General features: G+C 46.9%; 2 protein-coding genes and 1 long non-coding RNA gene across 4 annotated transcripts in view; 2 read left to right on the top strand and 1 right to left on the bottom strand.

The window, feature by feature from the left end:
- LOC310639331 (tyrosine-protein phosphatase non-receptor type substrate 1-like) overlaps positions 1 to 25,405 on the top strand; it is a 184,737-nt gene that overhangs the window by 54,079 nt on the left and 105,253 nt on the right. The window lies entirely within an intron of this gene.
- Positions 979 to 14,699, top strand: LOC310639326 (immunoglobulin kappa light chain-like). Of its 2 annotated transcripts, XM_083360964.1 has the most exons (5): positions 979 to 1,557; positions 3,606 to 3,953; positions 5,542 to 5,860; positions 12,253 to 12,323; positions 14,474 to 14,699. In XM_083360964.1, the coding sequence occupies exons 1-5, from the start codon at positions 1,458 to 1,460 to the stop codon at positions 14,617 to 14,619; spliced, it is 984 nt and encodes a 327-aa protein (XP_083217090.1). In that variant the 5' UTR covers positions 979 to 1,457; the 3' UTR covers positions 14,620 to 14,699. The 2 variants fall into 2 exon arrangements, with proteins under 2 accessions (XP_083217090.1, XP_083217091.1); XM_083360965.1 differs by lacking the exon at positions 12,253 to 12,323 and having other exon boundaries at positions 5,542 to 5,859.
- On the bottom strand, positions 13,548 to 23,549 carry LOC310639375. Its single transcript, XR_014492281.1, has 4 exons — positions 22,409 to 23,549; positions 21,311 to 21,411; positions 18,820 to 18,892; positions 13,548 to 14,668 (listed from the first exon to the last, which is right to left on the bottom strand). It is a non-coding gene; the product is annotated as an uncharacterized lncRNA (long non-coding RNA).

The raw sequence follows: 25,405 nt of genomic DNA, 5'->3' as shown, positions 1-25,405 counted from the left end.
TTGTGAACCGCCCTGAGTCCTACGGGAGAAGGGCGGTATATAAGTCTAATAAAGATAAGATAAGTGCTAGAAGGAAGGGAGGTTTGCAACGAGGAGGAGGAGGAGCAGCAGCAGCAGGAGGAGGAGGAGGAGGAAAGGACTGTGGGGCCCTTAGTGCTCTCTAAGCTTGGTTGTTTTCTAGCAGACATTTCATTGCCCAACTAGGTAACATCATCAATGCTACAAGGGGGAGGGGTTGCAAGGAGAGGAGGAGGAGGAGGAGGAGGAGGAAAGGACTGTAGGGTCCTTGGTGCTCTCTGAGCTTAGTTGTTTTTTAGCAGACATTTCATTGCCCAACTAGGTAACATCATCAATGCTAGAAGGAAGTTGGGTTTGGGAGGAGGAGGAGGAGGAGGAGGAGGAGGAGGAGGAGGAGGAGGAGGAGGAGGAGGAGGAGGAGGAGGAGGAGGAGGAGGACTGGAATCCTTGGTGCCCTCTGAGCTTGGCTGTTTTCTAGCAGACATTTCATTGCCCAACTAGGTAACATCATCAATGCTAGAAGGGGAAGGGGTCGCAAGGAGAGGAGGAGGAGGAGGAGGAGGAGGAGGAGGAAAGGACTGTGGGGCCCGTAGTGCTCTCTAAGCTTGGTTGTTTTCTACAAGACATTTCATTGCCCAACTAGGCAACATCATCAATGCTAGAAGGGGGAGGGGTTGCAAGGGGAGGAGGAGGAGGAGGAGGAGGAGGAGGAGGAGGAGGAGGAGGAGGAGGAGGAGATCTGTGGGGTCCTTGGTGCTCTCTGAGCTTAGTTGTTTTCTAGCAGACATTTCATTGCCCAAGTAGGTAACATCATCAGCGCTAGAAGGGAGAGTGGTTGCAAGAGGAGTAGGAGTAGGCGTATGGGTTCCTTGGAGCTTAGTGGTTTTATTGCAGACATTTCATGACCCAACTAGGTAACATCATCAGCGCTACAAGGGAATGAGGGAGGAGGGAGGAGGGAGGAGGAAGAGGAGGACCATGGGTTCCTTGGGGTTCTCTGAGCTTGGTGGCTTTCTTGCCGACTTTTCATGACCCAACTAGGTGACATCATCAGTGCTAGAAAGGGGCGGGATTGCGAGAGGAGGAGGAGGAGGAGGAGGATAACCGTGGGGACCTTAGGGAGCTCCGAGTTTTCGTGCAGACATTTCACTACCCAACTAGTGAAGCAGAACAGAAATCACCGTTGAAGTCTCCATCCTGGTTTATTCTAGGGTCTTCTTGCATCGTCTCCGTCTTTTGCTTTGGGATATTAATAAATTTAGAATTCCGGAAACTCTCCTCAGTCACTCCCTTACAGAGTAACCACTGCAAACGAGGCAAATGGTTCAAAATTAGCAGCAGGAAACGCGGGTTCCCCTTTTGCTCCGTCTTGACAAGGAAATGTTTTGGGTGGAGCAAGAGACGAAGCAGCTCCAGATGGTTCTCCTGCTGGTATCGGCATGGCTTCCTTGAACTCCTCTTTGACAATCCTGGGCCCGTTTCAGCTTCCGTTCTTCCTGCTTCTGCAAAACCTCAGGATGTGTTCATCTCAGAAAACAGGTTAGTTATTATTGCTCCGATTTCCAGCGGGAAGCCAGGGAGATTAGTAGACTGTGGTTTAAAGGTTCTTCAGAGGTTGTTGAAAGGCTGCCCACGCTTATAACTCCCACCCCACCCCCCAAGGACATGTCCTCGCATGATCTTCTTCTTCACCATCTCCCTTTGTGATTGCCTTCATCTCGTCTCCAATTCAGGAGTTGAGGCAACCTCCACCTTGGCTGTCTTGATTTTCACGGAGCATTTTCCTCTCTTGTTCCAACACCATCCCATCCCAGTCAAGTGGTTGTCCAGTCTAGTTTGGAAAACATCCAGCCATGGGGCATCCACCACATCTGGAGGCAAGCTGTTCCACTGATTAGTTGTTCTCACCGTCAGGAAATTTCTCCTTAGTTCTAGGTTGGATCGCCCTTTAACCCCTTTGCTTCTTGTCCTGCCCTCAGAATAGAATAACAGAATTACAAAGTTGGAAGGGACTTTGGAGGTCATCTAGTCCAACCCCCTGCTCAGGCAGGAAACCCTATTCCATTTCAGACAAATGGCTGTCTAGTCTCTTCTTGAAAACTTCCAGTGTTGGAGCATTCACCGCTTCTGGAGGCAAGTAGTTCCACTGGTTAATTGTTCTAACTGTCGGGAAGTTTCTCCTTAGTTCCAGGTTGCTTCTCTCCTGGGTGAGTTTCCATCCGTTGCTTTTTGTCCTGCCTTCAGGCACTTTGGAGAATAGATTGACCCCCTCTTGCTTGTGGCACCCCATCAAAAATTGAGACACTGCTATCATGTCGCCCCTAGTCCTTCTATATATAGACAGCCGTCGTGTCACCCTTAGTCCTTCTCTTTGTTACACTAGACCAGGGGTCGGCAACCTCGGCTCTTTTATGACTCGTGGACTTCAACTCCCAGAATTCCTGAGCCAGCTATGCTGGCTCAGGAATTCTGGGAGTTGAAGTCCACGAGTCATAAAAGAGCCGAGGTTGCCGACCCCTGCACTAGACAAACCCAGTTCCTGTTTTGTTCTTCGTTTTAGCCTCCAGAGCCCTGATCATCTTTGCTGTTCTTCTCTGCACTCTATTTTATAGAGTCTCAACATCTTTTTTTACATCGTGGCGACCAAAACTGGATGCAGTATTCCAAGTGTGGTCTCACCGGTGTGGTTTAAAGCCACGCTATCACTTCACATGTTGTTAGATGCAGAATATTAACACAGCGTAAACAATTCCATTCCAGGAATAATCGCTATGTCAGGATGGCACTAACCCTTAGACTTATCTACCACTTCAAACTGCTTTTCCAGCCCTCTCTAAGCGGTTTACAGAGTCAGCATATTGCCCCTCCAACAATCTGGGTCCTCCTTTTACCGACCTCAGAAGGATGGAAGGCTGAGTCAACCATGAGCCAGTCAGGATCGAACTGATGGCAGTCAAAAGAATTAGCCTGCAGTTCTGCATTCTAAGCACTGCACTACAAGGGCTCAGAGGAAGGAAAAAGAGAGGAAAAGGAAAAAGGAGGGAGGGAGGGAGGGAGGGAGGGAGGAAGGAAGGAAGGAAGGAAGGAAGGAAGGAAAGAAGGAAGGAAGGAAGGAAGGAAGGAAGGAAGGAAGGAAGGAAGGAAGGAAGGAAGGAAGGAAGGAAGGAAGGAAGGAAAAATATTGCAATAGCCTTTAGACTTATATACCACTTCATAAGGCTTTACAGCCCGCTCTAAGTGGTTTACAGAGTCAGCATATTGTCCCTCCAACAATCTGGGTCCTCATTTTACCTCCCTCAGAAGGATGGAAGGCTGAGTCAACTTTGAGCTGGTCAGAATCAAACTCCTGGCAGTGGGCAGTGTGTTAGCCTGCAGTACTGCCTTCTATCCACTGCATCAGCCTGGCTCTTACGCACCACCACAGATGTCCTACTTGGGCTGTGTGTGCAGAAGAGAAGGTCTAGGTTTAAAGGAACATGGAAGCAGGCCAAGGAGTAGGGTTGAAATAACCCTGCCGTGCATTGCCTGACTCCCAACTATGGCCATTTTGGATCTCCAGAATAAACAGAAGCTATTTTCCATTTCAGCTGTTGGAGGGCTTGGTCTGAGCACGGAACCTCAGACACCCAAGTCCACCTTCACGCAGATCACAGCCGGCAAGACCCTCATTCTCAACTGCACCCTCACTCAGCTGGACCTGCCAGCAAGCGCAAAATGGGACAAATACTTGGGCAACAGCCAGAAATTAATCTACAGGGAGCATCACAATTTTTCTCGTGGGGTGAGGCTCATTCCAGGATCGAGAACTGACTTCAGCATCAGCCTGAGCAGCATTGGCCTTGATGATAATGGGATCTACTACTGCTCAGTTGTCAAGAAAGGTCACCAAAGGAGAGAATCTACTGTAAAGGAACAGGTGCAGGTCTCTGTGATAGGTAGGTGCCATTCGGAAAGGACATCCACTCTAATCAACTGAGACATGTGGCAATGAATATATTGGGAAACTGCCAGGATAGGAGGAGGGGTTAAGCTGGGAAATAGCTTGGCATCCTTACACAGTTGCAAGCAGCGTACGTTTGAATGAAGCCCAGGATCTATGAAGCCTTATCAATTCATTCCCAGGGGAAGACAAGCAGTCTTGGAAGATTCTTGTAATATAGTGAGGGGTCCCTGAACTGTGGCCCATGACCCACTAGCAGTAGCAGCCTATTGGCTCACGGGCCACGTAAAGTGGCTGGCCAGAGCACACGTGTGCATGCAGCCCTATTCACGTGAACGTTGCAAACGTTCACGGTCCATTCCCACAAGCATAGCAAGCATTTGTGACACCATTCATGAGTTGCAGGCATTTGAGGCCCCCCTTGTGTGAGTATTGTGGCCGTTTTGTGGCCCCACTCGTGTGAGTATCATGGGTGTTTCTGGCCCCATTCACATGAGCGTCACCATGAGCATCAGGGACCCTCATGGCCCGACTTGTGGGAGCAATGGGCGTTTGTGTGCACACATGTGCTCGCGTATGCGTTCACCCAAACAAACCATCTTTTCTTTTCTTTTCCCTCCCTCCCCCCTCTCCAGTTCACCAACCCCCAAAAGTTGGGGAACTTTGATATAGGTGGTGGATAATAAAACTGGTAACTTTTGATTATTCATGCATGGCTCCGATTGTTCACCCCGGACATTTATCTCATTGTTTGTCAACTGGCACATATTTACAGTGGTTGCAGCGTCCAGGATGAGGTGATCAGTATTTGCAAACGTATTGCCATATGAGTAGTCCCCGACTTACAACCATTGCTTTAGTGAGCGTTCTAAATGACGAGTGGTAGATTTTCAGACTATCCTACCTGTGCTGTCATCATTAGGTTTATAATCTACGGATAGGTAGTCCTCAACTTATAAAAGTTCGTTTACTGTTTGAAGTTACAACGGCACTGGAAAAGCGACTTACGACCGATTTTCACTTGCGACCGTTGCAGCATCTCCGTGGCCACATGATCAAAATTCAGGCGTTTGGCAACTGACTTATACTGATGAAGGTTGCAGGGTCGAAACGCACCCAAAATAAACTAATGAGAACAAAGACTTTCCGAGAATTGGTTGGGATTTCTTATTTCATTCTTTGCTCATAGTGTCAAGTTCTGATCTGGGGTTTCCTGCAAAACAAAAGTTCTGGATTTTTCACACCAGGGTTGCGTTCAGACAACCTTCTTGCTTTCCCGATGCCACAATTGGGAGAGCAGAATCAGTTGATCTTCTAGGGCAGAGATCCGCAAACCTTTGGGGCACCAAGGACCGGTTCCGTGGAGAGAGGTTTTTCCACGGACCGGAGAGTGCGTGGTTTTGTGTGCTGCCTGCATCTTGTGGATGCGGCTTTGCTTGTTTGTGCGGACCAATTGCTGGCATACCGCAGCTCAGTACCGGTCCACAGATCAGGGGTTGGGGACCTCTGTTCTAGGGGTCCTGCAGGCAAGACCCGTGAATCTGAAGCTCTTCTGACTGATCTCTTTGGCTTTCTTTGCTCAGCTCCTCCCAAAGTCCGTCTGGAGTACAGCCCGCCTTCCCCCGTCCAACTGAACACCACTGTGACGGTCACTTGCCATGCAGAAAGTTTCTATCCAGATGGTGCCAAAGTGCACTTGTTTTGCAAGAGTACTGGCTGTAAAGGAAAAACTACTGCGACAACTTTGAATTCCGATGGGACCTACTCCTGCAACAGTTCCATGAAATTCACGGCCACCGAAAAGTGGAACTCGTCGCTCTTCACTTGTCTGGTCAAACATAACTCGCAAGCAGCAACCAAGGCGACGGCAAGATTGTTTATTAGGACAGAACTGGGAGAAAGTAAGTGAGGACGGTCTTCCTGAGTTTTTCCTTCCATTTTCTGTCCCAAAGGTGCTTTTTCAGGAGGCAACTGGGCTTTCTTGTTTTTCCTTTGAAGACGTTTCGCTTCTCATCCAAGAAGCTTCTTCAGGTTCTGACTGGTGAGGAATGGAAGGATTTATACTCCTTGCAGACAGCTGGTTGTTTGCTTCCATCTAGAGAGTCGCTGAGGCCACCTGGAGGTTTAGCTGTGTCCTCAGGGTCACCTGAGTGGTGCAAATGGGTGGGGAGCCTTCTTGGCTGCAGGATGTTTTTCTGCCCTGGATGCCTTCACAGTTGAAGACGGGCGCAGGATGATGGGGATGAGTCTGTGTTGTGTGCACCACAAACTGAAGCGCAAATGGTTTCTGTAGTCTGCAATGTTTTCTGGAAATCCGTTCATGCTCCCGCACCATTCTGAAATGGATTTCCAGAAAACATTGCAGACTACAGGAACCATTTGCGCTCCAGTTTGAGATGCAGACAACACAGTGAAGGCACCCCAGGGCTGGTCATTTGGATTCTTTGAGAGTCATTGAGGCCACCTGGAGGTTTTATCTGTGTCATCTTTCTATAACAGTCCCTTCCGCAATTCCAAGAAGGCTCCACGCCCATTTGCACCACTCAGGTGACCCTGAGGACAGATAAACCTCCAGGTGGCCTCAATGACTCTCTAAAACAGACGTCAAACACAAGGCCTGGGGGCTGGAACTGGCCCGCGAAGTGCTTTCATGTGGCCCGTGAAGCCATCCTGGAAACAGTGAGGGAACGGCCCCTGTTGCCTTGGCCCCGGCCCGGCCAGCCGGGAGCCAATGTACAATTTTGTGGTGGTCATCTATGCTGAAATACGTTCAGTCTTAGATCCACAAGGCCATCTGGAAACAATGAGGGACTGGCCCATGCCGCGTCAGCAGTGCCCCCTGGGCGCACGATGGGGAGGTATCACCCTTTGTGAGGAATTAAGAAATGCACCATCACCTGGAAGTGGCCAGCATATGACCCTGCTTACTGTGGGCAGGCTAGGGCCTGGGCAGCGTTGCGCTTCTCTTCAGATTCGTGCCACCGGGCTCAGCCTCACGGCACTGTCAGGAAAGTGCCCCACTGCCTGCCAAAACTGGGCAGGCTGGGGGCCGGGCAGCATTGCGCAGGTAACATCGACTGTCATGCTGTTCATGGCATCCCCTCCCCCAGAGCCCACCAGTAGGCGAGGGCCATGTGCTGGCCACTTCCAGGCGATGGTGCATTTCTTTGTTCCTCACGAAAGATGACACTTCCCCAGCGTTTCTTGCCTGTTTTTCTCCCTCCCTCATCTCAAATATTTTCCTACCACTCTGTACTAGGAAGGAAGGAAGGAAGGAAGGAAGGAAGGAAGGAAGGAAGGAAGGAAGGAAGGAAGGAAGGAAGGAAGGAAGGAAGGAGAGGGAGGGTCTGAGGGAAGTCCTGCCTTAGTCCTGCCCTGCTGCCCTTTCACCATCCCCTTGTCCCCTCCTCCTGGCCTATCCTGGGGGGTCTCCCGTCATATTGCTAAGGAAGTTTTGGATACAAAGCCAGGTCTGCTCACATGGAGGGGGCCTCCCTCATGACTTTGCCCTCGTACCCATCATGAGCAACCTGGCTAACGAGAACAAGCACAGCAGCAGCAGCCTTAAGGAGGAGGTAAGTACAGCTGGGCACCACCTTGGGGAAGTCAGGCTGGGCTTAGTGCAGTGGGTGCTTGACGGCTGGGCTGGGCATTTTTTTTTAACCCCATTTTATATCCCGCCCTTCTCCGAAGACTCAGGGCGGCTTACAATCTAAAGCACAGATCAATGTGCTTAGCAGTAGCCTTCATTCTATGTATATGCCTGCTTATTAGGGCTTTCACACACACCCCAAGCGGCATTATTACAAAGTCAGCTTAATTGCCTCCAACAATCTGGGTCCTCATTTTACCTACCTCGGAAGGATGGAAGGCTGAGTCAACCTTGAGCCTGGTGGGACTCGAACCTGCACTAATTGCAGGCAGCTGGTGTTACTTAAGGAGGCATTAGCCCACTGCTCCACCAAGGCTTGACCTCCACGCCACCGTCCAACCCCCCCTCCCAAGGCCTGAGAAGAACAGTGAGGCTCTTCCAGTGGACCATGCCTTGGCACTTGCCCTGGTCCCATCTTCTTCTGCCAGAGACCCTCAGATCTGTCCCACTCCTGCCCTTGATGAGAATGATGTAGAGCTGACCACGCCCACCCAGTAGGCCACGCCCACCCTGGCCACACCCACCCAGCCCGCCAAGAGCAACTGCAATGCTGATGCGGCCCTCAATGAAATTGAGTTTGACACCCCTGCTCTAAAAGAAGGCAAATGACCAGCTGTCTGCAAGGAGTATAAATCCTTCCCTTCCCCACCTGCCAGTCAGAGTTGAAGAAGCTTCTTGGTTGAGAAGCGAAATGTCTTCAAAGGAAAACAAGAAGGTCCAGTTACCTTGTGAAAAAAGCACCTTCGGGATAACTATGTCCTGGATAACGGAGAACCTCCAAAGTGTTTTATTTTCAGCTTCCCCGTCCCAGTCCAGGTTGAGTCCAATTGGGCTTGACTTGTCTGCACAACTAATACAGGTAATCCTCAACTTACAACCACATTTGAGCCCAAAATATTTGTTGCTAAATGAGTCAGTTGCTAAGTGAATTCTGCCGTTTAAGGACCTTCCCTACCACGGTTGTTAAGGGAATCACTGCATTTCTCAAGTTAATAACCCAGTTAAGTGAATTTAGCTTTCCCGTTGACTTGGCTTGTCAGGTCTCAAAAAGAGATCAGATGAGCCACGCAAGACTTCAACCGTCATAAATACGAGTCAAGTTGCCAAGAGTCTGAATTTCGATCATGTGGCCCTGGGGAGGCTGCAATGGTCTTTCTTAAGTGTGAAAAACAGTTGTAGGTCACTTTTTTCAGTTGTTGTTGCAACTTTGAACAGTCACTAAGTGAACGGTTGTTAAGTCGAGGACTACCTGTAATAGGCGACTTAAGTTACGTTGCTGTAAGGCAAGGGTGTCCAACTTTGACAACTTTAAGACTTGTTGACTCCAGAATTCCCCAGTGTTCTGTACCAGCCTGCTACCGGCCCTGCAGAAAAGGCAACCTCTTTACAAACGGCAAGAGGCTGGAATTACGCCTGCCAAATTTATTACTACAAAAACGAACAAGACACGAACCAAGATACAGGAGCTTTGAAACACTATCCGAGCGGTTGCCTTCAGCAAACCAGCCCTCCCCACACATTCCCCTTATATAGAGTTCAGGGCGTGGCTTCTCTCTGCCTCCTTCTGAGAAGCCCCATTGCCTTCCTGTTTACTCCTTATTGACTGCCTCCTGCATCGGGCGTCCTTGAACAGGGCCAGCTGTGGGTCAACTTCATCCACGCTGTCAGGCTCACACAGCTGGGTCTCTGTGGTGACCAAGTGGGAGGGGCCTGGCTGAGGGCTATCTTCAACACCCCCCTCCTCCTCTGAGTCGTCCGACCGAACTGCCGAACCCACAGGCTGACCCTGAATCACAACACCCAGTCATCCTGCCTTAGCTGGCTGGGGAATTCTGGGAAATGAAGTCCACATATTTTATAGCTGCTGAGGTTGAGGAGCACTGATCAAAAGCCATTTTGGATTCCTGTCAGCATATGAGGCGTGACTCGTCTTGAAAACCACGAGGGATCCTGCATCAGTTTGATCTTTGACGGACAGCCTAACCCAGGGGTAGGCAACCTTGGCTCTTTTATGACTCGTGGACTTCAACTCCCAGAATTCCTGAGCCACCCATGCTGAAGGGAGAGGTTTCCAAGCTGAGCCAAGCTGGCTCGGGAATTCTGGGAGTTGAAGTCCACGAGTCATAAAAGAGCCAAGGTTGCCTACCCCTGGCCTAACAATTCTCCCATTACTGAAATTCTTGGCTCTAACATTGTTTGTTCTCTAAATGGTCATGTTTTTCCCACCCTTGCCTCAGTAATAGTTAATTTTTGAAAACAAACAGTTTCAATTCCTCAAAAATTGTTTAGAAACATTCTTTCCGGGGGTGTTGGTTGAAGTCAATGACTTAAAATAACTTCTGCTATCAGTTTATTCAGACCAGATAGGGTGGGAATTTTGTTATTTTATTTACTAAATTTTGTTGAGCTTTTTTTTTTTAAAAAAAGTGATTCCTCAAAATCAAAATACACTGGTGGACATGATCATCCAAGCTTCATGCTTTCATAAATTAGATTTTGAGATTTAAGGGGAAACAAAGAGGAAAGCGCCAGCCTCGGAATTAAGATTTATTGGTAATAGTCAAGAAAAAAATGAAAGTCGGTCATGAATGTTGTGACGGCGAAAAAAAGGATAGATGACTTTGGGCCAATCAGCAGGAGACGGCGAGTTCTAGTCCCGCCTTAGGCATGAAAGCTGGCTGGGTGACTTTGTGCCAATCAGCAGGAGACTGAGTTCTAGTCCCGTCTTAGGCACGAAAGCCAGGTGGGTCACTTTAGCCTAGGCATTGTCTCTCAGTCCAAAGCACCTCCCAGGGTTGTTGTTATGGGGAAAATAGGAGGAAGTCGTATTAGGTATGTTCACTGCCTTGAGTAACAAAGGCAGGATAACAATCCAATAAATAAATAATATTGGGTATTACTTGGAAGAATTCTAACCAACAAACTGTGAGAGGTAACATTATAGAAGTGCAGAACTGGTGTGCAAAAGGTGTGCAAACCAGATATCTGCTCCTCAGAAGGCCCTGTGTGAGCAAACAACTTTGTACTGAATTCAGATTACTCCAACTTGAAGACAGTATTGGATACCTTGTGTAAGTAATGAAATGAAGAGTATAGATCCATTAATTCATCTAAGATCAAGGCAGTGGGAAACGACAAGGAACCACACACACACACACACATACACGTTTTCTGAGGTTTTCGCGGGTGTTTGTATGTGGATCTTTGGTCATTCGGGTTTTTTCCCACGTAGAATTGAAGGTGTAGGAGCAACGTTTCGACGGAATCCCATCCGTCATCCTCAGGCTGGTGGCTTCAGCTTCCTTCTTCTGGGAGAAGCAGATCCATACACACACACACACACACACACACATAAAAAACTAAAACACAGATCACCAAGATTTAAAAAATTTATTTAAAGACTTAGCTTTTGTCAGCAGCTGCTGACATCCGTCAAGAGTTCTAACCAGGATTGAGAATCATGTTTTTATAGTCTCTGTAACGCCAATTGTTTGGCTAACGAGCTTGTTACCAGTCTATCTGGCTCACGCCCTCCTATAATCAACTGCTCAATTGCTGCTTCAGTCGCGCTTGTTGACAGCTGTTTGAATTTCGGCGCAATGCCCCTCTCCTTTTGCCCTGCCTATATATAGTATGACAAAATCACTGAACTCCAGGATAAATATTAAAAAAAAAACCAACCACTGTCTAATACTAAGCTTTCGTTGGTCCTCTACCGATGTAGTCAGAGTAACAGCCGGTGGCTGGAAGATTTGCTTATGTAGCTCGCTGTTACAACGCTCTGCTCATCGAGCGTGTAACCGCCCCGCCCTCAGCCAGTTGTATTGCTCCTAATCCTATCGCATCTGCTTGTTTGAGTCTTGGTGCTTTTCCTCCTCCCGCTTTCGTGTGTGGCTGCTCAACGTCATTGCCAGATCGTCCTGTGAGTTGTCCCGCCCTGTGGGCCCGTAAGTTGTTGCATGGTCACATCTGGTAGCATTCCTCCTGCTATCCTTTTCTCGTTGGTCTGTCGTCTCCCTCCTAATTCCCGAATGGGTTGTGTTTGGCGTCTCTCTTTTTCCCCGTTGTGGTTTCATGCTGTTCTCTGGGCAAACTAGGTCCCTCTCCTTCCTGTGTATGGGCAGCATTCTTTGTTATTCGCTGTGAGTTTTTGTGTTGCTGTTGCTGGTAGGCTGGTAATAGATCTATATGTCGGTTGATTGAATATTCATTTGATAGCCAGGCCTCTTTGAACAACCGGCCTCTTTGAACAACCGAGGGGTCCTGGGCAATGGCCTCTGCTCCTGCAAAGTCAAAGCAGTGATTGCTGTCAGCTACATGTGTCCACACCTGCGAGTGTTGTTCGCGCCATCTGACGGCCAACCCGTGCTCGTGGATCCTGGTCCTAAGTCGCTTTGCGGTTTTATCTGGTGTAACTGCAGTGGCAGTTATTACTTCTGACCCTGTAGACCATCGATGGATCTCTCATCTTTGGGCAACGGTTCCTTAGGGCGCATTATTTTGGCACACAGCGTCTGATTCAGCTTGTGTGCCACACTGACGTTGTAAGGTGCCAGTGTCCGTGCTGTTGCCTCTGATACGCCGTTGATGTATGGGAGCGTTGTCCAAACTGTAGTTGTTAATCTATTTTTTGTTCTACGGGGTCTCTGACGCCTGCTGCACTGTCGGGTGAAGTCCATCGGACAGCCGTTGCGCCTGCATGTGAGACAAGAGGTACATTCGTTCCTTGATTTTTGCTTTCATCGTGCTGCAGTGGGTGTCCAATCTCCTAAAAGAGCGTTTGGATGCAGCTGATCTTATATGACAGCAGATGGTTGCTATCATAGTGTAGCATCCTATCTGTGTGTGTCGTTTTGCGATGGACGGTCATGTGGAGGGTGCCGTTGGTTTGGCAGCTGACCAGCACATCTAGGAATGCCAAGGTGCTGTTGGCCTCTTCCTCTGCTGTAAATTGAATGTCTGAGTAGACTGAATTTAGCTCTTCCACGAACCTGGTGCTGTCCTGTCATTTAATGATGGCGAAAGTGTCATCAACATACCTGGCCCAGAACTTGCGGCGGTAGTCAGACATTACTTTTAAATTCCAGTTCCCTGTAAGACAGCCTCCGTGATGATTCCCAAGATAGGGGACCCCACTGGCGTGCCCTTTAGCTGTTCGTACGTGAAGTATGTCTTAAGGCACAGGTTCATCAGTTGCATGATGTGTTCCGTATTAAGCAAGTTAGGGTGTCGTGGTTCCTCCTGTCGTAGTCGGCTCTTTATCACCAAGATGGCCAGAACTTGTGGGATGGAGGTAAATAGTGATGTCCCATCAAATGACATCATGATCTCGTCATCCTCTATCCTAAGCGATTTTAATCTTTTTAGGAATTCCTCTGATGATCTTACTGTGGTCACACTGCCTTCCACCAGATGTTGTATCCATCCACTTAGCCATTTGGCCAGACCAAAGGTTGGCGTGCCCCTAAACCACACAATGGGTCGCAGTGGATTCCCCTCTTTGTGAATTTTTGGCAATCTGTGGAACCTTGCCATGGCTGAGTCTTTGGGTGGTATTGCCTTCAGATCATCCTCACTAATTTTGCCTTGTCTTTTAAGTTTTTCTGCTGTCTTATTGAGTTGCTTTTTAAGTGTTGTCATCGGGCCCTTTGCAACAGTTTGATGTGCATTTGTGTCATCGAGAAATGTCTGGGCTTTTTGGTTATACATGTGCTTGTCCATTATAACAGTTGCCCTGCCCTTGTCTGCTGGTAAGATAATTATGGAACACTCTCCATAGTTCCTCCAAGGCCTCCTTCTCCGCCGCTGACAGGAGATGACATTGTCTACGATTCATGAGTAGCCCTGTGACGTGTTGCCTGATGGGAGTTTTTGATTTCGTGACTGGCCTCAATGCGCTGAACACCTACTTGAGGGCTGTGGCAAAGTCAATGCACTGCGCGTCCGTCAGGTTGAGACCGGCGTCGCGCTGCAATAGTATAGTTTGTCTGTTATGTCAGGAGTTTTGATGATAGGTTGTGGACCAGCTTGTTAGTGTTGCCACAACTGTCAGCTCCTTTTAGAATTTCCAATTTTTGTCCGAGTACCTCGGCCTTGTGTTGGCGTGCCCTTCGTGTGGCATGGTATATGTGGAAGTTGAGCGTATTATAGAGCTCGTGCGCCAGCAGTCTGGCAGTATTCCTGATGTCTCTGGATTCCTGCCGTCAAGGCCCCAACGCCTCTATGATGGTCACTGATTAGGGCATACATTGTCCGACGTTGGAACTGTCAGACCATCGCCTGACCCTCCACCGCATCCACCAGTGTTTTTTTTCCATTGTGATTTCAGTGGTAGGTTGTCTCGGATGCATTTGTGTAGAAAGGCTAGCTTCTCGTAGTTGATCGTTTTCTGTTCTGCAAGATTCTCCTGCCTCCTGGCTTGTAGCAACGCTGCTCACCTATAGCTATTTTAAAAACTCGAATCCCAGGTATATTCATATCAAAAGTACGACAGTCACTGAACTCCGGGATAAATATATTATCCAGGATGGCTCTTTGAGCTTTCTGGCCTGGACTGAGAGTATTAACTGGGGTTTCAATTATATTTTAATTGGGGTTTTTATTTCAAGGTTAATATAATCATTTTAATTGTTTTTAAATTTTTGTAATTTGCTGTATTGTTTTTAAAAAACTTTGTGAACCGCCCTGAGTCCTACGGGAGAAGGGCGGTATATAAGTTTAATAAAATAAATAAATAAATAAATTTTATATATATTGCATATATATTTATATATATATTTTCACAGGAGAGGAAGCAATTAAAAGAGAATATTCCAGCTTCATTACCAAATAAATCAAAACGATCCACTGTCTTTTCCCAACAGGCTCAGGGCAACAATCCATGTTTGGCCTTTATTTGGGCCTTTTCCTGAACAAAATAGCACTTTTTTTTCTCTTCATGGGTCTTTTCAAAATAAAGGTGTGTGGATGCTGTGTTGCGAGACCTTTTGCCCCGTCTTCCCAAGGCTGAACGTTCAACTTAACAACTGTTCCCGACAACATTCTGGATGAGAGAAGATCTGCCAGGGAATCAATAACAATTGTTGTTTTTTTTAAAAAATGTACAATGCTTCTTTCTACAACTCTGCATATCATTTACAAATGAATAAAATGAGAGAGAGAGAGAGAGAGAGAGAGAGAGAGAGAGAGAGAGAGAGAGAGAGAGAGAGAGAGAAACATCGCACCCTTCTGTCACTCCTGGGATTCCAAAATTAAATGAATCCATCTTAAAATGTTTAAATACTTTTTTTTTAAAAAGAGATGAATTACAGCCAGTCCTCAATTTATAACCATTTCATTTAGTGACCATCCAAAGTTACATCACTGAAAAAAGTGACTGATGATTGTTTTCCCACACTTAGGACCGATGAAGCATCCTCCATCCAAATTGTCTGATCAAAATTCAGACAATTGGCAACTGACTCACATTTATGACGCCGGCAGTGTCCCGGGATCCCCTTTTATGGCCTTCTGACAAGACAAGCCAATAGGGGAATCCAGATTTCACTCTACAGCCGTGTTACTGATTTAACAACTGCAGCGATTCACTTGACCAAAGTGGGGAGAAAAGTCTCGACATAGGGCAAAGCTCACTTAAGAAATGTTTTGCTTAGCAACATCTTTGGGCTCAGTTGTTGTCGTAAGTGGAGGACTACCTGTGCTATTAATCTTGGGCTACTCCAGGGGTCGGCAACCGGAAAAAGGAAAAGAGCCACTCAGAACCGGATCCATCACACAAACAAAAAAGTGGGAGCCGCAAAAAGTGTGCGCGTGTGCGTCCACTCACGCGCATGCGCAAAAAACATTTTGCGCATGCGCAAAATGGGAGGCACCTGCACGGCGACGGGTCTCCCCTTTGGAGAGGTGCGCGCCGTCCCGTTCGGAGACCTACCACGTGCGTCATAGACGAACGCGGCGCGCACCCTCCAAACCGCCGCCATCCCGTTTGCACAGCTGCCGCGTTCGTCCATGTTTGACGAACGCGGCAGGTCTCTGGACGGGACGGCGGCGGCTTGGAGGTGCGCGCGCACCTCCACCCTTCGGAAAAGTGCGTGCGCACCTCTCGGAACGGGCGGTGCCACTCTCCATTTAGAGGTGCGCGCACACCAAGCGACTGGGAGTCGCAGGTTGCTGACCTGTGGGCTAGTCTAACCCATAATGTTTTTAAAAAAATGAAGTTACAGAATCTACCAGGAGTGTTCTGGCTGTCCTGAACCTCTCAGTGGCTTTTGAGTAGGGGTATCCTTCTGGCCCGGCTTTGGGGGGGTTGGAAGTGGGAGGCATTGCTAACCGTATCACTCCAGACACTGTACATCTGTCAGAAATGGTGTAGGGTCTCCTGCTTTTGGGGGGGGGGGGTGGAGGTTGGAATAGATAACCAGTGGAACAACCTGTCTCCAGAAGTGGTGAATGCTCCAACACTGGAAGTTTTTAAGAAGAGACTGGACAGCCATTTGTCTGAAATGGTACAGGGTTTTCTGCCTGAGCAGGGGGTTGGACTAGATGACCTCCAAGGTCCCTTCCAAATCATCATTATTAATCACAATCAGCCAGATGTTCCAAGGTTCCTGCCAACTCTTCTCGTTATTCTATTATTCTATTCTACTCTACAATCTGTCTCTTCTATTATTCTATTCTACAATGTCTATTCTATTCTTCTATATTTTATTCTAATTATTCTATTCTACAATCTGTCTACTTTATTCTATTATTCTATTCTACTCTACAATCTATTCTATTCTTCTATATCAGGGGTGTCAAACTCAATTTCATTGAGGGCCGCATCAGCATTGTGGTTGCCCTCAGGGGACCGGGTAGGTATGGCCAGGGTGGGCATGGCCTACTGGGTGGGCATGGCCAGCTCTACATCGTTCGCATCAAGGGTGCCTATGGGGGCCTGGGCAGGAGTGGGACAGATCTGAGGGTCTCTGGCAGAAGGAGGGTCTCTGGGCCAGGGCCAAGGCAGTGGGGGCCGTTCGCTCACTGTTTCCAGGATGGCTTTGCGGGCCACTTGAAACCACTTTGCGGGCCAGATCCGGCCCCCGGGCCTTGTGTTTGACGTCTGTTTTAGAGAGTCATTGAGGCCACCTGGAGGTTTATCTGTCCTCAGGGTCACCTGAGTGGTGCAAATGGGCGTGGAGCCTGTTCTATATTCTATTCTATTCTAATTATTCTATTCTACAATCTGTCTATTCTACTTTACAATCTGTCTATTCTATTCTTCTACAATCTGTCTATTCTATTCTATTCTATTCTATTCTATTCTATTCTATTCTATTCTATTCTATTCTATTCTTCTATTTTATATTCTGCTCATATCACTGGCTCCATAAGAATGCCTGGCGCTTTATAACAAATGTCTGTAGCCTATTTTTATCCCCGGGTCCAACGACATTAACCAGGGGCCCATGAACTACAGCTTTAATGTGGCAGTCGCAGGGCCGGTTCCCGCCACAGAGCAGGCAGGGACCGAATTTGACGTGGCTGCACCGGGAGAGGCACCACCCCCAACAGAGAAGAGAGCAGCTCCTGGCTGCGGGGCTGACTTTAACCTAGAAGCTGGAGCGTAAGAGAGTAGACCTCAAGAGAGTAGACTTCAGGATTCTGAAATACGTGGGAAATGGACTCATTAAACTTACAACAGTTCATTCAGTGACCAGTTGAAGAATTAGTTTGCACTGCCTTCTTCCTGGGACCCAGAGGGACTGGCCAAAAATATCCATCCGGCTTTCTGACGACGTTAGAACTAGAATTTAAAGTCGCCTAGTTCTGATTTTCTAGCAGCATATTAGCTTCCCTTGTTTCAGGCATTAGAAAAAGCATTCTCGGGAGCAATTTCTGAATTATGGTGAATGAGATGTCCATAATAACTGTGAAGTTCAAGATCACATGAAGTACTAATACCACTTTACAATGCCTTGGTAAGGCCACACCTAGAATACTGCATTCAGTTTTGGTCACCACGATGTCAAAAAGATGTTGAGACTCTAGAAAGAGTGCAGAGAAAAGCAACAAAGATGATCAGGGGACTGGAGGCTAAAACATGCAAGGGACGGTTGCTGGAATTGGGTATGTCTAGTTTAATGAAGGACGAGGGGGGACAGGATAGCAGCCTTCCAGTGTCTCAGGGGCTGCCCCAAAGAAGAGGGAGTCAAGCTATTCTCCAAAGCACCTGAAAGTAGGACAAGAACCAACGGATGGAAACTAGTCAAGGAGAAAAGCAACCTAGAACTAAGGAGAAACTTCCTGACAGAACAACTAACCAGTGGAACAACCTGACTCCAGAAGCGGTGAATGCTCCAACACTGGAAGCTTTTAAGGAGAGACTGGACAGCCATTTGCTTGAAATGGTATAGGGCAGGGGTGTCAAACTGCCAGCCCGTGGGTTGGAGCATCACGGAGAAACCGCGCCCATCATATTGCCGGCAATGGGAAAGTTCTGAGACGTCGCGCAACGTCACATGACGTCGCCACTTTGACATGTCTGGTATAGGGTTTCCTGCCTGAGCAGGGGGTTGGACTAGATGACCTCTAAGGTCCCTTCCAACTTATTATTATTATAACAATGATGATAATAACAAATTTGGAAGGGACCTTGGAGGTCATCTAGTCCAACCCCCTGCTCAGGCAGGAAACCCTATACCATTTCAGACAAATAGCTGTCCAGTCTCTTCTTTAAAACATCCAGTGTTGGAGCACTCACCGCTTCTGGAGGCAAGTAGTTCCTCTGGTTAATTGTTCTAACTGTCAGGAAATTCCTCCTTAGTTCCAGGTTGCTTCTCTCCTTGACTAGTTTCCATCCGTTGCTTCTTGTCCTGCCTTCAGGGGCTTTGGAGAATAGCTTGGCTCCCTCTTCTTTGGGGCAGCCCCAGAGATATTGGAAGGCTGCTGTCATGTCACCCTTCGTCCTTCTCTTTGTTAAGACTAGACCAGGGGTAGGCAACCTCGGCTCTTTTATGACTCACGGACTTCAACTCCCAGAATTCCTGAGCCAGCCATGCTGGAATTCTGGGTGTTGAAGTCCGTGAGTCATAAAAGAGCCGAGGTTGCCTACCCCTGGACTAGACACACCCAATTCCATTGGGTCGAACATCAAAATTGACCCCTGAATGTTATAATCACGCAGGAGATTGTTCCAGAGCAAAGCTTTCCTCGTTTCCTTGCGACTCACCTGTGCAAAGATTAAAAGGGAGCCATCCAGCCACGGGGTGAGCATGAGGTCAACGATCTCAATCCAAAACCTTCTACAAAAAAAAAAAAAAAAAAAAAAAAGGAAGGGAAAATTCAGTTCCCTTTAGAGAAAAAGACAGCGGGGGAAAAGGTAAGGCAGCGTTCTTTCCTTAACTGATGCTCGTCCCTTCTTTGGTCAATTCAGTTTCCTAAGCCAGGATTATCTGCGAGTCTTCATGGTGACTGGGCTGTTCACATTATCTGCCTACCTTATCGTTCTTACCGCTGGTCTTGGCAGTCTCGCCTGGCTAGATGCCGCCCAGCTGCCTGGCCTGGCTTGAGAAATTCCACACCTTTTTCTGTCAAGCCATTTTAAATCAGACCACGCCCTTTTCTGCTACCAACGACAAGTGTATCCTCTAAAAATCCATTCAAGCAAGCAAGCAAGCAGCAAGGATTCAGGGTGGACCTTAATTCTGTTTAGCACAGAATCCTGTTGGAAGCTTTTCTCCAGAATGGGGGAAAGCTCTCTGAGCTTGTTTGTTTTCATACAGATTATCTATGTACAGATTTCATACAGATTATCTATGGAGATTGTTCAATGATCCAGGTCATGGTTGTCCCAAAGGTGGTTTTTAAAAAAAAACTGGACTTTTTTTTTCCTTTCTTTTGAATACATTTCACTTCTCATCTAAGAAGCTCCTTCAGTTCTGACTGAAAACCTGTATTATTTGCAGTCATCTGGTCATTAGAGCCTTGGTGGAGCAGTGGGCTAATGCCTCCTTAAGTAACACCAGCTGCCTACCCCTGTGGACCTACAGCAACTGGACTTCCTTGGATTTTCCATTCCTCTCCCTTCCTCAAACACACACACACACACACACACACACACACACACACACAGAGAGAGAGAGAGAGAGAGAGAGAGAGATGGACACCATTGGTGGAGCAGTGGGCTAATGCCTCCTTAAGTCACACCAGCTGCCTGCAATTAGTGCAGGTTCGCATCCCACCAGGCTCAAGGTTGACTCAGCCTTCCATCCTTCTGAGGTAGGTAAAATGAGGACCCAGATTGTTGGGGGCAATTTATTTATTTATTTATTTAATTTATATACCGCCCTTCTCCCGAAGGACTCAGGGCGGTGAACAGGGCAATACATAAAAACTAGATACAAAAATTAAAAATTATTAAAACATGATTAAACAATGCCCATAATAAATGGGCATAAATTAAGCTGACTTTGTAATAATGCCGCTTGGGGGTGTGTGTGTGTGTGTGTGAAAGCCCTAATAAGCAGGCATATATACAGAATGAAGGCTACTGCTAAACTTGTAAGCCGCCCTGAGTCTTCGGAGAAGGGCGGGATATAAATGGAATTTAAAAAAAATATAATAATAAATAAATTAGTACTCTCTCCGAGAATCACGGAGGCCCTTTGGGAATTATATCTGATTCAGGGTTACCTGAATCAAAACGCAAATGGGTGTGTAATCTTTTTGCGATTGCCGATAATCTTTTTGGGATTGCTGAAAGGAAAAAACAAAGAACCAAAGTAGTTCAGTTGCCTTTTGAAAAAAAAAACAACGTTTGGGATGATGTTCATACAGACATTTCATCATCCAAGCTAACTAACATCCTCAGTGCTAGAAGGGAGTGGGGTTTGAACTGATGACGTTGCCGACTTGGGTTATGACACGTCTGCAAGAAAAGCTCAGAGAGCACCAAGGACTGCTTAGGTCACAGCGCACACAGTCTTACTGTGCTGAGGTAACCCAGGAGTAAATACAGTAAACAGTGGTTTGTATTAAATGGTGGTTTATATTACACCATCTAAAAATACACACTAGGAGCAAAATACATACACGTGGCAATTCAGCAAACTCCAACACAAAACACTCACAGCAGGAAACGGACGACAGAGAAAGACTCCAGCAAGGTCTTCCGTTTTATACTCAGGCTCTTAAAGGGATACAGACCCTGCTGAGTCATTCCTAACATTGCATCATTCATCTGACATTATAAAAGCTGGTTAGCTTCTAAATCAGGCATGTTAAACTGCCGGCCGGTAGGCCGGATGCATCATGATGAAACCGAGCCCACCCCATTGCCGGTAATGGGGGAAAGGCACAATATATCACACGACATCACAGGTTTGACATGCCTGCTCTAAATCATTACCTTGCCACATTATTTCAACCCCAAACTATAAATATTCTTCTTTATCAGTACTTCTTGTCTGTATGGTGCCAGACATGGAGAGGAACAGAAATGTGGGGGGTGGATAAAAGTGTCTGCAGAAAAACTATCCCCAGAACCCACAAGGAATTCCAAGGCCCATGTACTACAGATTATTACTTTGGCAGCTGTTAGGACCAATGCCCACCACAAAAAGATGGGCAATGAATTTGACACAACTGCAGAGACTTCCCCTGGAACAAATTTACTCACAGCTAGAGAAGCAGTGAGAAAAATCCCGTTATAATTGCTTTACCTCTCTGCGTTGGTGCCATATCACTGTGTTCTCTTCATCTTCAGTCTCTGGCCCATGCAGCTCTGGAAACAATGTCTGCTTAGGAACTTGCTCTGGTCTCACTTAAAAACGTTAGAAGGTAAGCATTTAAAAATTAGTATCCCACGTGAAGAAAACGTACTTTTCAACAATTCTGTGGCAGCAACACTGTGGGCAGGATTAGCATTATCCTGAATCTATGTCTCTATATATGTATGCCTCTATCTGTCTGCCTATCTCTATGTCTCTTATTTACAGAACTAAGGAGAAACTTCCTGACAGTTAGAACAATTAACCAGGGGAACAACCTGCCTCCAGAAGCGGTGAATGCTCCAACACTGGAAGTTTTTATGGAGAGACTGGACAGCCATTTGTCTGAAATGATATAGGGTTTCCTGCCTGAGCAGGGGATTGGACTAGATGACCTCCAAGGTCCCTTCCAACTCCTGTTATTCTCTTCTGCTCTGTTCTGCTCAACTAGATGACCTCCAAAGTTCCAAAGACCTCCATTTTTTAAAAAAAATTATTATTATTATATTATTATTTCTAACCCTATTTCTCTCTCCCCCTCAGTCTGTATCTATGTTTCTATCTCTGCGTTTATCTATTATAAATATCTATATAGTTTATATTTATAAATTAAATTTAAATTTAATTATAATTTATAAAAAAATCTATTGTTTTTCTGTTTCTCTCTCTCACACACACACAGAAGGTTGAGAGGGACAGGACAGCTGTCTGCAAATCTCTGAATTCAAATCATAGCATCGATGCTTTGAACCAGGGGTCTTCAATACTTGGCCCTTTTATGACTTGCGGACTTCAACTCCCAGAATTCCTCAGCCAGCAAAGCTGGCTGAGGAATTCTGGGAGTTGAAGTCCGCAAGTTTTCAAGTGGCCAAGGTTGAGGACCCCTGACCTAGGCCGAATTGAGAGCCCCAGGGCCCGCAGACTTCATCCCCCATCCTTGCCCTCCATCAGGGGCAACGGCAAAGAATTCTGGGAGCTGAAGTCCACCCCCCCCACCACCCCGCGTGAGGGACCCGGAAACCCTGACCCAACCGGCAGCCCTGCCCTTACCGGGCCTTCCTCTGCCTGTTCCCGCGACCAAAATATCTTTAAAGCCTGATCTTTCGCTCCTCCGCCGGGCGCTTCACCTCCCTCGTCCGCCATGCTGCTCTGCCGGCCACGCTTTCCTCGTGTTCAAAGAGCCGGAAGCGCTCGTGACGTCATTTCCTCCTCCGCCATCGGCGGAAATCGCTTGGCCGATGAAAGAGGGAAGCGGCCGGAAATGCCTCGGACGCCATCTTTGTTAAAGGCACCAGGTAGCCTTCAGTTTCAGAGTTTATCCGAGGAAAGGTATGTTGCTCCGCCGTCCACGCTCTGTCTCTCGTGGTCAAAAGAGCCCGAAGCTCTCGTGACGTCATTTCCGCCAATCGCTTCGGTTTCACACCGGGCCGATGAAAGGGGAAGCGGCCGGAAATGCCTTGGACGCCATCTTTGTTAAAGGCACGAGATAGCCTTCGGTTTTTACGACGGCTTACGCTTGTTTGCCGGAAAAAAAAAAAGCCACGAGGGGGTCGTAAGAACGGGACTCTCCTTTCCTTTCCTCTCTCCTCTTACCTGAAAGAGGTTCTGCTCTGCTGAGCTGGCAAGTTACCTCAGGAATCAAAATGGGGAAGGTACTTGTGGCTCTTCTATTTTCGTATCTCTATGGTCTTTTCCATAGAGGAGCAGCATAATTTGAATTTCTATCAGTGAAAGGAAAACGGCGTTTCCAGTTTCACTGCCAAGCACAACATACTTGGACGCATTTCTTGCCTCCAAATGGGTAGAAAAGTGCATTTCAAAATGCAGAAAACCCAATGAATTTATTTAGGAAAGTTATGGTAAAATACGTCTGGTCCTCGACGTACGACCACAACAATCATTAAGTGAGTTGTGCCTCAATTTGCTTTTTCTTTTTTGGCCAAAGTTGTGAAGCAAATCACTACAACTACAGACAAGGAGAAAAACACTGAATCAAGCGGTTGTTAAATGAATCTCGCTTCCCACCCACCCACCCCCAGTTGAATTTGCTTGTCCGAAGCTGGCTGGGAAGGTTATGAAAGTTGTGACCCCCGGGACAGTGCAATGGTCATAAATACATGCCAGTTGCCGAGCACCCAAATTTGGATCACGGGGATGCTGCAACAGTCCTGTGAAAACTGGACACGGGTCACATTTCCTGGTGATGAAACGGTCACTAAGCAAATGGTGGTTAAGCACAGCATGATGGTGCTGAATGAATGATAGTTACACTAAAGGTGCTTTTTCAGGAAGCAACTGTTTTTCCTTTGAAGACGTTTCGCTTCTCATCCGAGAAGCTTCTTCGGCTCTGACTGGATGGTGAAGAATGGAAGGATTTACCTTCTTTGCAGACAGATGGTCATTTGCCTTCTTGCAGAGTCTCGTTGAGGCCACCTGGAGGTTCATCTGTGTCCTCAGGGTCACCTGAGTGGTGCAAATGGGTGGGGAGCCTTCTTGACTGCAGGATGTTTTTCTGCCCTGGATGCCTTCATAGTTGAAGACGGGCACAGGATGATGGCGATGAGTCTGTGTTGTGTGCATCACAAACTGAAGCGCAAATGGTTCCTGTAGTCTGCAATGTTTTCTGGAAGTCCGTTTGTGCTACCGCACCGTTCTGAAACGGATTTCCAGAAAACACTGCAGACTACAGGAATCGTTTGCACTCCAGTTTGAGATGTAGACAACACAGACTCAGAAGGGACCCAGGGCTGGTCATCTGCATTCTTTTGAGTCACTGAGGCCACCTGGAGGTTTTATCTGTGTCATCTTTCTATAACAGTTCTTTCAGCAGTTCCAAGAAGGCTCCACATCCATTTGCACCACTCAGGTGACCCTGAGGACCTAGATAAACCTCCAGGTGGCCTCAACGGCTCTTGAAAAGGATGCAAATGACCAGCTGTCTGCAAGGAGTATAAATCCTTCCATCCTCCACCATCCACTCAAGAGCTGAAGAAGCTTCCTGGATGAGAAGCGAAATGTCTTCAAAGAAACAAAAAGAAAGTCCAGTTGCCTCCTGAAAAAAGTACCTTTGGGAATTCTTAAGTACTTGAGTTTTACTCGATTTTACACTCTTTCTTGTCACAGCTGTTAAGTGAATCATTGCAGTTGTTAAATTAGTTACATGGTTGTTAAGTGAATCTCCAGTGACTTTGCTTAACAGTCGCAAAAGGGAATCACACAATCCTGGGACATTGCAACTGTCGTAAGTCAGTTGCCAAGCGTCTAAATTTTGACCACGTGACCAAAGGGGATGCTGCAACGGTCGTGAGGAAAACCAGTAATAAGTACCTTTTTTTTCCCCTCAGTGCCGTTATAACTTTGAACGATCATTATTTTTATTTATTTATTTTATTTTAATCCCATTTATATCCCGCCCTTCTCCGAAGACTCAGGGTGGCTTACAATCTAAGCACAAATCAATGTGCTTAGCAATAGCCTTCATTCTATGTATATGTCTGCTTATTAGGGCTTTCGCTTTCATTTCATTACATGAACTAACCCTAACTTGAGGACTTCCTGTATTTTTTAACTTTTGTATTCCGCTTTTTTATATTTATTGCCCTGTACACCGCCCTGAGTCCTTCGGGAGAAGGGCGGTATAAAAATATAATAAATAAATAAATAAATAAATAAATAAATATTATCTTTTCCCAAATGTGTAGTAGTTAAGTACCAGACTCAGCAACCAGCAAGGAAAGACATCAAAAACCAGCTTTAAAGGCCTAGAACAGGGGTCTTCAAACTCAGCCCTTTTATGACTCATGGACCTCAACTTCCAGAATTGAAGCATGCCTGGCTGAAGAATTCTGGGAGTTGAAGTCCGTGACTCATAAAAGGGCCGAGTTTGAAGACCCCTGGTCCAGAAGTTAAAATCTATCCCCCATTGCTCCTTTTATTTAAGAGTAGGACCCCACCAGGCTTTTGTTTCAATTATTTTATTTTTAAAAAAATTAAAGACCTCCATGGCACAACTTCTCAGCACAATTAAAGGGTTAGTTTCAACAATGA

The sequence above is a fragment of the Vipera ursinii genome, assembly GCF_947247035.1.
Source record: "Vipera ursinii genome assembly, chromosome: 3".
NCBI classification, from domain to species: domain Eukaryota; kingdom Metazoa; phylum Chordata; class Lepidosauria; order Squamata; family Viperidae; genus Vipera; species Vipera ursinii.
The sequence above is the reverse complement of the archived record's forward strand: the minus strand, read 5'-3'. Positions and strand labels throughout refer to the sequence as shown.